The sequence below is a fragment of the Asparagus officinalis genome, chromosome 1 (genome assembly GCF_001876935.1).
Source record: "Asparagus officinalis chromosome 1, Aspof.V1, whole genome shotgun sequence".
Taxonomy (NCBI): domain Eukaryota; kingdom Viridiplantae; phylum Streptophyta; class Magnoliopsida; order Asparagales; family Asparagaceae; genus Asparagus; species Asparagus officinalis.
Genome location: NC_033794.1, coordinates 107,417,541 through 107,432,023, shown reverse-complemented (window position 1 = coordinate 107,432,023; position 14,483 = coordinate 107,417,541). Strand labels below are relative to the sequence as shown.

Sequence of the window (14,483 nt, the reverse complement as noted above, 5' to 3'; positions counted from 1 at the left end):
ACGCTAGCCCGGCTCAATCGGTAGTCGGTAAAGGCTAATCAAACCCGTTGATGGCTGAGAATTTGCTAAAAATTCTATAAATGCGAGCCATTGACGCATCAGCTTTATTAGTTGGTCTCGTGACTTGAGCATCCAACAACTTCGAGATAAGATCCATATCTGCAGACGAAACAGCTTTAATAGTTGGTCCTGCAGCCTAAAATTTGAGACCGCCACGCTCCAACACCTTAAGAGCTTAAACTGTGTAGACTCCAGCAAACGTACGAGTATAAACTGTGTTAACGCCGGTCAACGCGTTGCGGCAAAGATAATCAGTTCAAAGTCAACTCAATGACACGAGCCAAAACTAACTCACCAATTTCGATTCAAGATTTTGACAAAGGTCAAACGATAAACGCAAAGCCGAAAGAACTTCATCTATTCGACAAAACACTGAATAGACTGAAGGCTGAAGAAGTCAAGAATTGGAGCAATTCGCAGGTCCCTCGACTGAAGGTGAGGGTCTATCATATCCAAAGCATCTCAGACTCCTCTATAGAAGAATGAGTCTGAAATACTTTGGAGGGGGTATCTGTAGGTGTCTAAAAATGCCTATAGGTATCCACGGACGTTTATCACCCGCTGCTTGCGTGAGAACTTTGCGTGAGAACTTTGTCCGTTACGCTGTTTGACAAGAGTTGTAATCTTTATTTTCATTGTATAAAGGAGATCTTATAAAAAGATCAACTTTTCTTTTCATTTGAGTTTATTGTAATGATCAAAGTTGTAATAGATTCGATGACAATGAAAACATCAACTTTTGACCCAAACACACCTTAATCTTTTCTAACAAACATGACTACGCGCGAGGTGTGCTTACCTAATACGTGGACAATTGAGATAAATTGAACAGCCTTCTGCCCTGACGTATATCTGTACTAGTCGTTATTATAATGAATCAGAAACAACACTAACAAATGGCAATTAAGATGAAAGTCAATTAAGATGACTTTTTTAAGGTATTGGAGGTTCATGATGTCATTAAGTACAGACCCCTTCAGCCTGTCAAGTGTCAAATATGTGATTGAGAAAAGATGCAGTGCTTTTCTGAAATAATGTAGTCATTCAGATAGATTAAACTCCTCCCGATCGCATTATTGGGTTTAGTAATCAACAGTTAAAAAGGAAGTTTCTGCATAAATATATTCAGTCATCAAATTACCAAACTGTTGAGAAGAAATAGCAGCATCTTTACCAAATATTTGAGATCATTAATCCCACTACAAGAAGAAAAAAAAGAGGCACGTGCAACGAAAAAAAATTAGTCGAATATGGTTAGAATTCCCACTCAAAATATCATGTTGCCATGGAATTCCAAAATGTAGATGCCAATAAGAACGTCAAAGTGATTGGCAGAAAAATAGATAATGCAAAAGTTTATTATTCATCTACTCTTAAGCTCTCTTAAATGGAGATTACGAGGATATTATAAAATATGCATGAGATAAAATTATATCTAAACACATTTCGCAATAATCTCATGATATCTACCATATCTAAATACTAATAATATCTAGCAAGATCCTTAATTAAAATTTTATTCTTAAAAAAAAAGTAATAACTGTAGCAAATGGATATATTCTCCACTTTCTTTTCAGACAATAATCCAACAAGCCCACTAAGTAGTGACAGTGCAGCCTACCTCGTTTCGTAAGGGATACCTTATCCTTCGTCCTGCTCATTGTGGAAAATTTTGAAGCATCTATGACTCATTTAGATCCGCATTAAAATGTTGTTATTTTTTCTAGCGTCTCATGATCGTGGCTAATTAAATCACATCAAACTACAATGAAGTTCTCCTGATTCCTTATGATCTGTTACGAACTACTGTGAGGGGTATGGATACGAATCAGAACGTCAAATGGATCCTTCTTAAAAAGTTATTCTAGTAAAAAAATAACAAATATTGTACTACAAATGGACATATTCTCAACTTCATTTTCAGAGCATAATCAAACAAGCCCACGGAGTAGCGAACCGATCGACCAGCTCACTTTGTCTACATGTGGAGCCTCACCTTATCCTTCGTTTAGCCTATTTTCGAAAATTGGAAAGCATTTATCCCTCATTTATCTGAATTCACATCAATTTCTTTCTCGTGCCAGCCCAGTTTTTATGTAAAATTTTATTTTTTTTATACTTAAATTTCTTATTAATACACATTCCATCATACTTCCGTTATTAAATAGTAGATAGTTCCATATGCATAAACAAAATAAGATGTAGTTTACTAAATATTTTAATTCAATAATAATGAAGATAAATAATTGTGGGCTAATTATAGTATAATCATATTATGTTTACTTGAGAATTTTCTATTGGTAATTAAAAACGTTCAAATTAGAATGCTACAAGATAAATATCATAACTTTATTTGTCACTTTCTTTAATAGTCTCAATCCTCTTTCTAAACCTTTTCGTCACTATTTAATCAGTAAATAATTAGAACGAGATTCTTAATCTTCTAGAAACTAAAAAAAAAGGAAAAGATTCGTAATCTTCTAGAAACTAGAAAAAAGGGAAAAGATTCTTAATCTTCTAGAAACTAAAAAGAATTATTCGCTGGTACTTAAAAATAATCAACTTAAAATGTTAAAATTAAGAGTCAATCTCAAAAGTTTATCCCTCCCTTCTTTGGTAACTAAAAATAAAATAAAATTATTCTTTCAAAAGCATGAACGCCAAAAATTTATTCTCTCATTCTCTGGTAGTACGAATCATCTTTCACTATTCTTCACGCTTGATGAGAAAATAGAACATAACAAAGTTGAGAAAGAGACTTCCTTAAAAAAGTTCGAATATTAAAAGAATGTATGTCAACAAATAAAAAAATATAAAAATATACAACACAATGAAAGTGGATGTACAAATAAGAACATCGTAGTACTATGAATGAAATACAATATAAATAAATAAATGTGTTATAAGGAAATTGATAGTAAGCGTATATGTAAATTTAAATAAATTCTCAATCCTCAAAAAGATTTTAAACAACAAATATTTAAAATAATATAATTAAAATTCTCATTAGAATGCTACAAGAATTATTATCAAATTCTCTTCTAATATTCTTTGATAGGATCTAAACTACAAAATAAGAAAAGAAAGAAATATAAAGATCTACACTACAAAGCATGAAATAAAAAAGTAAGAAAATAAATCTACACTACAAAGCATAAAACAATGTACACTATAAAGTAATAAGTATATACTACAAAACATAAAAATAGAAAGAAGAATTAAAATCCTAATGCATATTAAGCAAGTAAGCAAGAAAATAAAAGAAGGAAATGAAAGTTTATATTGCAAAGGGTTAGTCCCTTGTGAAACAAATCTTCATCACCAAAATAGAAGACCAATTAAATTTAAAAAGGAGGAAGTTTTAACATATTTATACAAACTAAAATTTATACTTTAATTTGAAAGGCCTTTTCAATTAAGATTAACCGTACTCTCCAAATAAAGTTTGTAAAACTTTACATATCTCTCATCCTAACTCTCTTTATTTATAGTCTACAACAATCAACAACAATCCTTGGATTAAGTTTGAGCTCTAAGAAATCAAAATCAGTTATTGATGAGTTTATGTTGTAAACTAATTATCGATTAGCTAATTAATTAGCTAGTTGAATAGTGAATTGATTGTTTTCTAACAGATTTCTAAGAAACTTTGTTGACTCGGCTTCTCTTGGGCTATTGGGCTTCATCTAAGTTTCAATTGGGCTTCAAGAAGGGGTACATTAGTTCTTTTTAGCTCATATTTGATAATCCTTCATTACCTACAAATTAATATAACAAACGTTATTAGCAGATCTATGTATTCAATAATAAAATAGATAATAAGAGTATAAAAGTATAATAAAATAAAATAATCATTAGAGCAAGCAAAATAAATGCAATCATAATCAAAGTACTAGCAAATAAAATTTTGTTTAATCTATTGGAGCTTACACATTAACAATTTATCCGAAAGCAGAACTACAAAGCTAATTGAGAAATTAAAATTCACTATATTTTAAAACTATTCACTCATAAGAAATTTAAGAAATTAAAGAATTCGAGTGGCAGTATAGCAACATAAATTTTGCCTACGGAAGTATAACGACAGGAAATTTCCATAGCTCACTACTAGAAAATAGAGTTTTGCCTACGGAAGTATAGCGACTGAAATTTCCGTCACTACAACATAGCATATAGCGACAGAAATTTCCATCGCTATATTTCCGTAAGCAAAAGCTTTTTGCTGACGGAAATAAGTGTATTAGCGACGAAAATTTTTGTCGAACGAACCTTTGATACCAGTTGTTGGGGTTAATCTATCGACAACCATTGCCATCTGAATCTTGTGATGAACAAATAACAAGCAAGAACTCACATCAAAATTAAAACTTGTAGGAAAGAACAATAAAGAAGAGAACACAAGATTTAACGAGGTTTAGCAAATGTGACTACGTCCTCGGGAGTCACACCAGATATTTCCTTAATTATTGAAGAATATTACAATGCTTGCAAATGGCTATCGCTCTCTCTGAGATCTCTCTCTCAAAGTGATCTCAAAACCCTCTCTTTTTTATGTAGACACTCTCAAAAGGACATTTAAGAATATATACAAACCCTAACCCGAATCAGGTTCCCAAACGGGCCAGGAAACCACTTGACCCAATATCGGTCGGTTGATGCACTTGCATCGGTCGACTGATAAGAGCTTCTCAGCCTGCTTCGTGCATGTTGTCGGTCGACTGATGAGTTCCCATCAGTCGACCGACCAGAGCGAGTTCTCAGGCTATTTCTTATAGTCGAATCGGTCGACTGATGAGCTTGTATCAGCCGACCGACCAGGGGTTTTCTGTTATTTGTTGATTTTGTTCCCAGGTTTCGGTCTACACACCCAAAACCAACACGAACACTAGCAATGAGTTTTCGTGGAACTCTTATGTTGTTACCAGAAGAAGCAGCCTGATGGAATTTGAAGAACACAACCCTCTTCACAAAGGAAACTTTTATTAATAGAACACTAGGGAGTACAATACTTGCTCTTACAAGAGCACCTCACTTTCACACAACTTTTTTATTTTGGTGAACACTCACACAAGCCTACACTACACACTCAAGCTTTCAAGCTTACTTCTTGCTTGCTTGATTTGATTTCTCCCAACATTCGTAGCTGAGATGACCGTATCTCTTATATTTGTAACACTGTGGTTGAGATCTGTCCTCATGGTAACTTCTTCCTTTTCCTCGTCCTCGTGTGTCACGACCTCGTCCTCGATCGAATGATCGTTCACGATCTCTATTTCGATCTTGATTTTCATGGCCTCCTTGGTACTGTCTCCTACGACCTTGCTGGAAGTTTGAGCCACCTTGAAAGGAGCCTTTGCCTCTGTAGCCTCCACGTCCTCTTCGACTATCTTCTTTGATAGTCATCTTACTCTGCAAGGCTTGCTCTAGATTCTCCGCTTGATTTGAACTAATGTTTATATCTTGTTCATAAGATTGCAGAGAACCTTGCAGCTCATCAATCGAAACTTCGAAAAGGTCTTTAGACTCTTGTATTGCCGGAATAATATATTTGAATTTAGAGTCTAAAGTCCTAAGTATCTTCTCCATAATTCTTACATCACTAATTGCTTCTCCATTTCTCTTCATTTGATTAGTTATTGTCTGAACTCTACTAAAATAGTCCGATATTGATTCTGTAGCTTTCATCTTCAAATTTTCAAATTCAACTCTTAATGCTTGGAGGCGTACCTTTTTGGCTCTTTCCGCACCTTAATAGGATTTTTGTAAAATCTCTCATGCTTCTTTAGAGGACAGGGCGTTGGAAATCTTCTCAAACGCTGATTCATCTACGCCTTGGAATATTAGGAACAAAGCTTTTTTGTCTCTTTTTCTGACCTCCTTCAGCTCACTCTTCTGTGTGGTGGTGAGAGTTGCTTCTGCTGCAAGTGACTCTGGTTCAGTGTAGCCATTCTCCACGAGCTCCCACAAGTCTTGCGAGCCGAGCAAGACTTTCATCTGGATACTCTAGTTGTCGTAATTTGTCTTCATCAGCTTCGGAATCTGTGGCTGGATCATGTTCGCCATCTCGTACACGAGCACCTTCGATTGGTCCGGCTAGATCGAACCTTGCTCTGATACCACTTTGATGGAATTTGAAGAACACAACCCTCTACACAAAGGAAACTTTTATTAATAGAACACTAGGGAGTACAATACTTGCTCTTACAAGAGCACCTCACTTTCACACAACTTTTTTATTTTGGTGAACACTCACACAAGCCTACACTACACACTCAAGCTTTCAAGCTTACTTCTTTTGGAAAGGGAGCATGCAGACACTTCAACAGTCCTGCTGACATACCAGGAGAGCGAAAGCAAGAATAAAGATATCTGGTATCTAGATTCAGGTGCCAGTAACCACATGTGCGGCATCAAGGAGTTCTTTACCGAGCTGAACGAGACGGTACAAGGAGATGTCAGCTTTGGAGATCAGTCAAAGATTCCAGTGAAAGGCAAGGGCAATATAATGATCCAGACAAAGACGGGCGAGAACAGGTACATCTCTGATGTCTACTATGTTCCAGCATTACGAAATAATATTTTGAGCCTAGGCCAGCTCCTTGAAAGAGGCTATGATATACATCTAAAAGACCTTTCCCTCACTATTAAAAACAAAAATGAAGTTATTGCAAAGGTGAACATGTCTAGAAATAAACTATTTACCTTAAATATTCATGCTGACTCTATCAAGTGCCTGAAGACAATCATAAAAGACGAGACTTGGCTCTGGCATCTACGATTCGGGCATCTCGCTTTCAGTGGCCTGAATCTTCTATGGAAGGAGAAAATGATGAAAGGATTGCCGCAAATCAACCATCCGAACCAGCTATGTGAAGGCTGTATGAAGGACAAACAACATCAAGAAGAGCAACAGAGCTGCTACAATTGGTCCACACAGATATTGCAGGACCATTTGAAGTCGTCTCTCTTGGAGGAAACAAGTATTTTCTCACATTTATTGATGATTATAGCAGAAAAACATGGGTTTATTTCTTGAAGGAGAAATTCGAAGCTCTGGAGAAATTCAAAGATTCAAGGAGATGGTAGAAAAGCAAAGTGGGTACCACATCAAGGTGCTCCGATCAGATCGAGGTGGAGAATACACTTCAAAGGCATTCAATAATTTCAACAAGCAGTACGGGATAATTCATCAACTCACTGCCGCCTATACACCACAGCAGAATGGAATAGCAGAGCGGAAGAACCGTACCATTCTTAATATGGTCAGAAGCATGTTGAAGAGCAAGTACCTGCCAAAGACTTACTGGGCTGAAGCCGTAGACTGTGTAGTTTACCTTCTCAACCGATGTCCAACGAAGAGTGTCAAGTTCAAGACACCATTGGAGATGTGGAGCAACATCAAGCCAAGCGCCAATCACCTGAAGGTGTTTGGGTGTATTGCATATGCACACATCCCGGAGCAGAAAAGAAAGAAGTTGGACGATCGAGGAGAAAAGTACATATTCATTGGGTACGAGAGGAGGACAAAAGCATACAAGCTCTACAATCCAATTACAAAGAAGATGATCATTTCAAGAGACGTGGAGTTCGATGAAGAAGATTATTGGAAATGGACCGATGAAGACAAAAACATTAAAGGTATGTTCTTTGAAGATAATGATGATGACTTGCAGGAGGTTGGAAGACCAGAACAAAGTCCACCAAATAGTCCAGCTCCATCAACCTCAACATCGACGCCGACATCATCACCATCCAGCTCAAGTGAAGGAAGCTCTTTAGGGGGAGCAACAAGGAGGATGAGAAGTCTAAGAGATCTGTACGACGATATAGAACCTGTCGAGATGATAAATGACTACACACTATTCTGCTTGTTTGCAGAATGTGATCCGGTCAGCTATGAAGAAGCTGCTCAAGAAGACAAGTGGATAAAAGCCATGGATGATGAGATTGAGGCAATCAAGAGAAATGACACATGGGAGCTCACCACCTTACCTCAAGGCCATAAACACATTGGAGTAAAGTGGGTGTACAAGATAAAGACAAATCAAGACGGTGGAATCGAGAAGTACAAGGCCAGGCTTGTTGCAAAGGGCTATAGTCAGCGAGCAGGAGTTGACTATGAAGAAGTATTCGCACCAGTCGCGAGGATCGACACCATTCGACTCATTATCGCATTGGCAGCACAGAACCAGTGGAAGATCTATCAGATGGATGTGAAGTCAGCCTTTCTTAATGGCTATCTAGAAGAAGAAGTCTACATCGAACAACCACCTGGGTACGTGATGAAGAATCAAGAAGACAAGGTCTACAAGCTGAAGAAGGCATTGTATGGACTGAAGCAAGCACCCAGAGCATGGAATGCCAGAATCGATGCATACTTCCAGAAGAATGGATTCCAGCAGAGTCCGTATGAGCGCTCTCTCTATACCAAGAAGAAGGATGGAGACATTATGATCGTATGTCTCTACGTGGATGACATGATCTTCACCGGCAACAATCCAAAAATGTTCGAGGAGTTCAAGAAGAACATGATCAAGGAGTTCGAGATGACTGACATTGGAGAAATGTCATACTTTCTTGGAGTAGAAGTGTCGCAATCAGAGAAAGGAATCTTCATCTCTCAGAAAAAGTATGCAAAGGAGATCCTTCAGAAGTTCAACATGAGTAACTACAATCCAGTCACAACTCCTGTAGAAGTCGGAGTGAAGCTGAGGCGAGACACACCAGGAAGCTATATTGATCCAACTCTATACAAGAGTTTAGTCGGGAGCTTGCGCTACCTAACCATCACCAGGCCCGACATAGTGTTCGCGATAGGACTGGTGAGCAGATATATGGAGGAGCCAAGGCAGGAGCATTTCAAGGTAGCCAAGAGAATTCTCAGGTATGTCCGAGGAAGTATTGATCAAGGATTATTTTATACACAGTGTACAGATTCGAGATTAGTCGGCTACACCGACAACGATTATGGTGGAGATTTAGATGAAAGAAAGAGCACATCTGGCTACATGTTCAATATCGGATCAACAGCATTCTCATGGTCATCAAAGAAGCAGTCTGTCATCGCTCTATCAAGTTGCAAAGCAGAATACATAGCAGCTTCAGCATGTGCGTGTCAAGCAATATGGCTCAGGAGTCTGATGGAGGAACTGCAACACCAACAGGAAACACCAACAGAGATCCTCATCGATAACAAGTCAGCTATTGCACTTGCCAAAAATCCGGTAGCACACGGACGAAGAAAACACATAGAGACAAGATATCATTTCATCCGGCATCAAGTTAAAAAGAAGACTGTGATGCTGACATATTGCAAGTCTGAAGACCAAATCGCTGACATCTTCACAAAGCCACTAAAGACAGAGACATTTTTTAAGCTTAAGAAGAAGCTTGGACTTGTGAGAAATAAAAGTTGGTGATGAGGGGGAGTATTAGAATTCCTCACCAACTTAGATTATTCTAAAACTTCTTTCTAGTAACATCCTACAAAATATCTACCATGAAGTTTCTAGGAAGATACAAGTGTATGGCTAGTATTTATTCTTCTAAAAACTTCTTAGTAATGTATGGCTAGGATTAACTCTTCTACACACTTCCTAGCTCTCTTAAACAACTATAAATAGGGGTCTTGTGCTCTCATTTGGGCAAGCAAGCAAGCAAGCAAGAAGTGAGCTTGAGAGCTTGAGTGTGTAGTGTAGCCTTGTGTGAGTGTCCACCAAAATAAAGGAGTTGTGTGAAAGTGAGGTGTTCTTGTAAGAACAAGTATTGTATTCTCTATTCTATCAATAAAAGTTTTCTTTGTGTAGAGGGTTGCATTCTTCAAATTCCATCACGGCCGCACCGTGCAAAATTATCATGCTTCCCAATCCTCTCTCGCTCTTAAAGGTTCCTGCACATCTATTAATATGAAAGCATACCAAATTACAGTTATTATTTTCTTGGATTAGTGAAACTATGTCAACAAGAAACTGATCAAATTCTCCAATTATTTGTTACCATAATTATAATTAGTTATAGTGGGTTGGTGCTAAAGAATAAAAGAAAAACCCAAGGAAATCTCAACTTTCTACCTTAATTATCAAAAGTTCTATATGATGAATTCTAAATAACAGGAGCATGTTTCAGTTATCAACAGCACTTGAATCTCGTATCATCAGTGGAAATCTAGGTAGCTATTTGTAACAATCAACTACGGCTTAGAAGTCTAAAGCAGACCCTGATCGTAGGGAATTGCAGGCAACCAGGCATCCCCAGCAGTAAAATTAGCCACAGTAAATTCAGCCGCTTGCGTCTTATTCATCTTAGTATACCCCGTCCACTGCACTCTCCCACTCGTATCTGAGCCTGGCCCATAGTTGTCAAACTCACCGTAAAACAGTGTGCCTAATGCAAACTCTGTCCCGTTCCACTCGATCCATCCCTTGGGATCGATGAATCCGTTGATATATGACTGCATATAGACGGTCCTCGAGTACTCCTTCCACGGCCTCCCCAAATAAGACTTGGTGCTTGATTTTAAATCGTTCAGCTCAGACTCAGCCAATATGGTGCAGTTGTGGATGGAGATCCCTGTAGTCTGGTTGGGATGAGCTCGACCCTGAGCAGTGATGGCGATGAACTGGTTGGGGAGGGGTTTGCGGGCGATGATGGTGCAATGCTGGAAGACAGAGGCGGCATTGCCGAAGATGAAGTCGACGGTGCCTTTGATTTCACAATCACGATAGAACTGCCGGAGGGAATGGGCATAGAGGGTGTCCTGGTAACCAACAAACTTGCATCGGTAAAAGCTGGAGAGGTCTGCGCTATTGCGGAGGGCCACTGCCTGGTGTTTCTCTGGTCCAGCTGTGTTCTCAAAGGTAATGTTTATGGCTATGAATCTCTCCCCATGAACTGCTGCATGCATCGGCATTCAAGATCAAAATGATTCTACTTCTCTCATTGTCTCTCTCACGTATGAGGATAATGAGCATCTTTGTCATATGGGGAGATTCTCTTATAGACAATAATGATGCGTCTCAAATCTCAACCAGGCTAAAGGGAGAGAGAGAAACCGGCATAATGCATGCCACACTTGATTGAGATTGAACAACATTAATATTGTACATGCAGATTGTCCTCTTACGTGACATATGATATCCCTTGACATCATATTTATATACATATGCATGTAGGTACGTGCGCCTTATATTCAAAAACTGATGTAGGAAGCTAGATGAATATAAAGCACTATTAACTTCATTATTTGTAGCAGCCAAACCGACCATTAGAAGAAAATCTTTATGCTAGCCTAGTGCACGCATCAAATTCGATTAACACGTACGCAAGTGAAACATTCTTCCTAGCTAGCTATATGTTTCTACCTAGGGTGGAAACAAATCAAATAATTAACAAATAGATAGTTAATTGTTGGGGGTAAATACTTGGTTATAATCGATTCTATATTTTATTGAACACCAACATATGGCTTAATAATATACTTGCTAACATATGGCGTAATAGTAACTTACCAAAAGTGGCTGAATTATATGTCGTCCATCCATCAAACACGCTCCGATTTCCCGTAATCACAGTCTGATCGATACCGGCACCGATCATGATCAAGTTCCTCTTACTCTTCGCCACAATGACATTCTCCTCGTAGACACCGGGCCTGATGAAAATGGCTATGTAACCATCGTCGCTCGAAGTTCCATTTGGCACGAAGGCAACTGCGTCGTTGATCGTCGTGAAGTTTCCCGTTCCATCGCGTGCTACGACGATCACCGGCTGGCTCAACGGAACGACGCTGGCGTTTCCTTCTAGAAGGTTGCGTCCGAATTTTGCTGGACCTTGGAAGTCTGCTTAAAGAAGATTTGTTAATTGTACGTATTAAGTTTTGCATTTGATACAGAGAGCATGCTCGCTTGCAATTTGGGGTATTGTGTGGGAGGGTTTTCGTGAAAAATGCACAGAAGCTCGGTCCTCGCAAGTACGCCGTATCGGGTCACGTGGATGGGTAACGTAATAGATGGACACGTGTAATTCTCGCATTAAAAGGAGAGCGAGAATTCTCAACTCTTTGTCGGACCCAGTACGTACAGATTCCTAGTCAAAAATGTCCAGGCTCCAATGTATTTGTATAATATTAGGGCAATGCCAAATTTTATTTCTACTATACCTTTTATAAACTAGTGTATTTGCATATTAGGGAAATGCGAGTTTTTGATCAGCTTTTCGAAATATGTTGATGCATGCAGTGTAAATACGATGTTCAACTGGTTATACTTCAATTCTTTTTTTAATTTATGACGGTGCGCGCAATCTATAAGTAGCGTTACGGTCAAATTAATTTCAATCGTCACTTACAACTTCTTAAAAGTCCTAGCTCCTTAGTGGTACGACTTTAACAAATCAAATATATATTAAACTTAAATTCTTTTAGAAGCACGACCTGCCAAAATCTTTTATTTATAATCAAATTGAATCTTCTAATTAAGTGCACTTATAAGAAAACATGTGTTTGGTGATCTCTCAACTCAATCAAAGTTTCAAAGGCTCGTAATGTAATTTCAGTTTGGACATGCCATGTGCTATATCAACTCATTTAGTTCATTGCCTATATCTAGATGAGGAATGTTTTCTAAGGAAAAATAAATAAGAACCTGCTTTAATTATTTCAACTCCTGAAACAACAGATAACAGGAAATCCTTTCCTCGTTCAAGCAAAACCAAGACGAGAACTTTTAACTACCCACCCGTAACAAATGTACATCACTCTGCAAAAACCAAAATTAGAGCATACTTACGTGCGAGATTCCATCAGCAGTTTAATTTAATTAATTGCTAACCTGAAACTGAGCCGCCGGTCCGACCGTCCCCCACCGTTCCGGTCGACCGCTGACGTCACCAGCTCCAGAGAAACCCGTACATCTTTGTTCCATTCTCGAACACTCCATACAGCTCCGGGAAGCTTCTAGAAGCTTCCAGCCCATACGAAGCAAGTCTGCTGGTTCGTCACCACCGCGCTCATCAGCGCCTTCACCCCGGTCAAGCCGGGCCGGTCCAGCACCACGTCGCGGGGGCAAGCTCAGCCTGAACCGCGATCAGGAAGTCAGCATTCAGGCCGCCGCCAGCTGGCGGCAGTCGTCAAGGGCGCCCACTGCGAACGTTGGACCCGCGTCGGTGTCGCGGCCTTTGGTGAGGTAGCTGCCGATGATCTTGGCCGCTGCGCTTGGCGCTGCTTTAACGCCTGCTTAACCGAGTAGCGGCCGTAGTCGTAGGGCGGGACGGTAATTTCGAGGGGAGAGGAGGGCGCGGCAGAGCTTGGGGTAGCACGCAGTACTTTGCATGCTGCTGACGTTGACTCGGAGCTGGTGGCGGTGGCGGCGAACCGCGTCAGAAGGAAGAGGAGGGATAGCGAAATCGACGGCATCGCAACACGTGGCCGGTACTGGAACGACAGAGGGAGCATCGATATGGAGGGTATTTTTATCATATGGGAGAAAGCGGCTTAATTTGAGGATTTGTTTAAAAGCAAAGGTAGAATAATGGAGGTGGGATGGGTTGGTGTAATGGGGGTTGGCGGTAATTATAGAGAGGGAGGGTGGTAAGAGATCGAGGAGGACTACACAATTTACTTTTAGTACGTAGCCTGCAGAGGATAGTGGAGTTTGGTGACGAGCGCTATACAAGGTTTTTTGCAATAAATGGATTATTAGTTATCGTAGCCTTGATCCTGTTGGATTCAAGCGAGGGCAAATGTGTGTGGAAGTGTTTGGAAGAACAAAACAGAGTAGGAATTGTATGATAGGATGAGAGAATTAGCTTTTAAGTGAATGACAGAACTACAGCTCCTGCAATTTTCATTTTTCCCATTTTTTTAATTTTTTTCTTTTTTTTTTAATTTTAACTTTCAGCTGTAAATGAACTTTATGAAAAAGACCATTCTAAAAAGGCATTTTATCTAGAACAAGTTTCCCTAAACGTAGGAGAGTGCGAAAAGCACAATAGCTCTCAAGAAAACGTTCAATGCAGTGAATAGCTACTTTCGAAAATTACAAATTAACTATCAACACTCCCGCTTAATTTGTAATTTTCACGAACTCCTTGAGCTGCTATAGTTTCTCAAATTTAACCGCTTTAGTGAGAACGTCAGCTGTTTGATCATTTGTTTCCAATAAACTCCAGTACAACTTCCTTCTTGTTTACCATGTCTCGGATAAGATGATGACGTAGCTCTAGATGCTTTGATCTTGGGTGGAAAATGGTGTTCTTGGTCATAGCAATGGCTGACGTATTATCGCAAAAGATGGTAGTTGGTTCAGTTGTATCTTGCTGCAAATTTGATAGAATTCGCCCCAACTAGATTGCTTCACAAACATCTTCATTTGCTGATGTGTATTCAGTTTCAGCTGATCAGATAGAGTAACACATCCTTACTTTCT

General features: G+C 39.1%; 1 protein-coding gene across 1 annotated transcript; it reads right to left on the bottom strand.

The window, feature by feature from the left end:
- On the bottom strand, window positions 10,124–13,578 carry LOC109838995 (probable pectinesterase/pectinesterase inhibitor 25). The gene is given in 6 exon segments (XM_020407430.1): window positions 10,124–10,953; window positions 11,568–11,897; window positions 12,702–12,786; window positions 13,132–13,164; window positions 13,167–13,274; window positions 13,277–13,578. Coding segments are annotated over 6 exon segments (1,503 nt in total). The 5' UTR covers window positions 13,535–13,578; the 3' UTR covers window positions 10,124–10,264.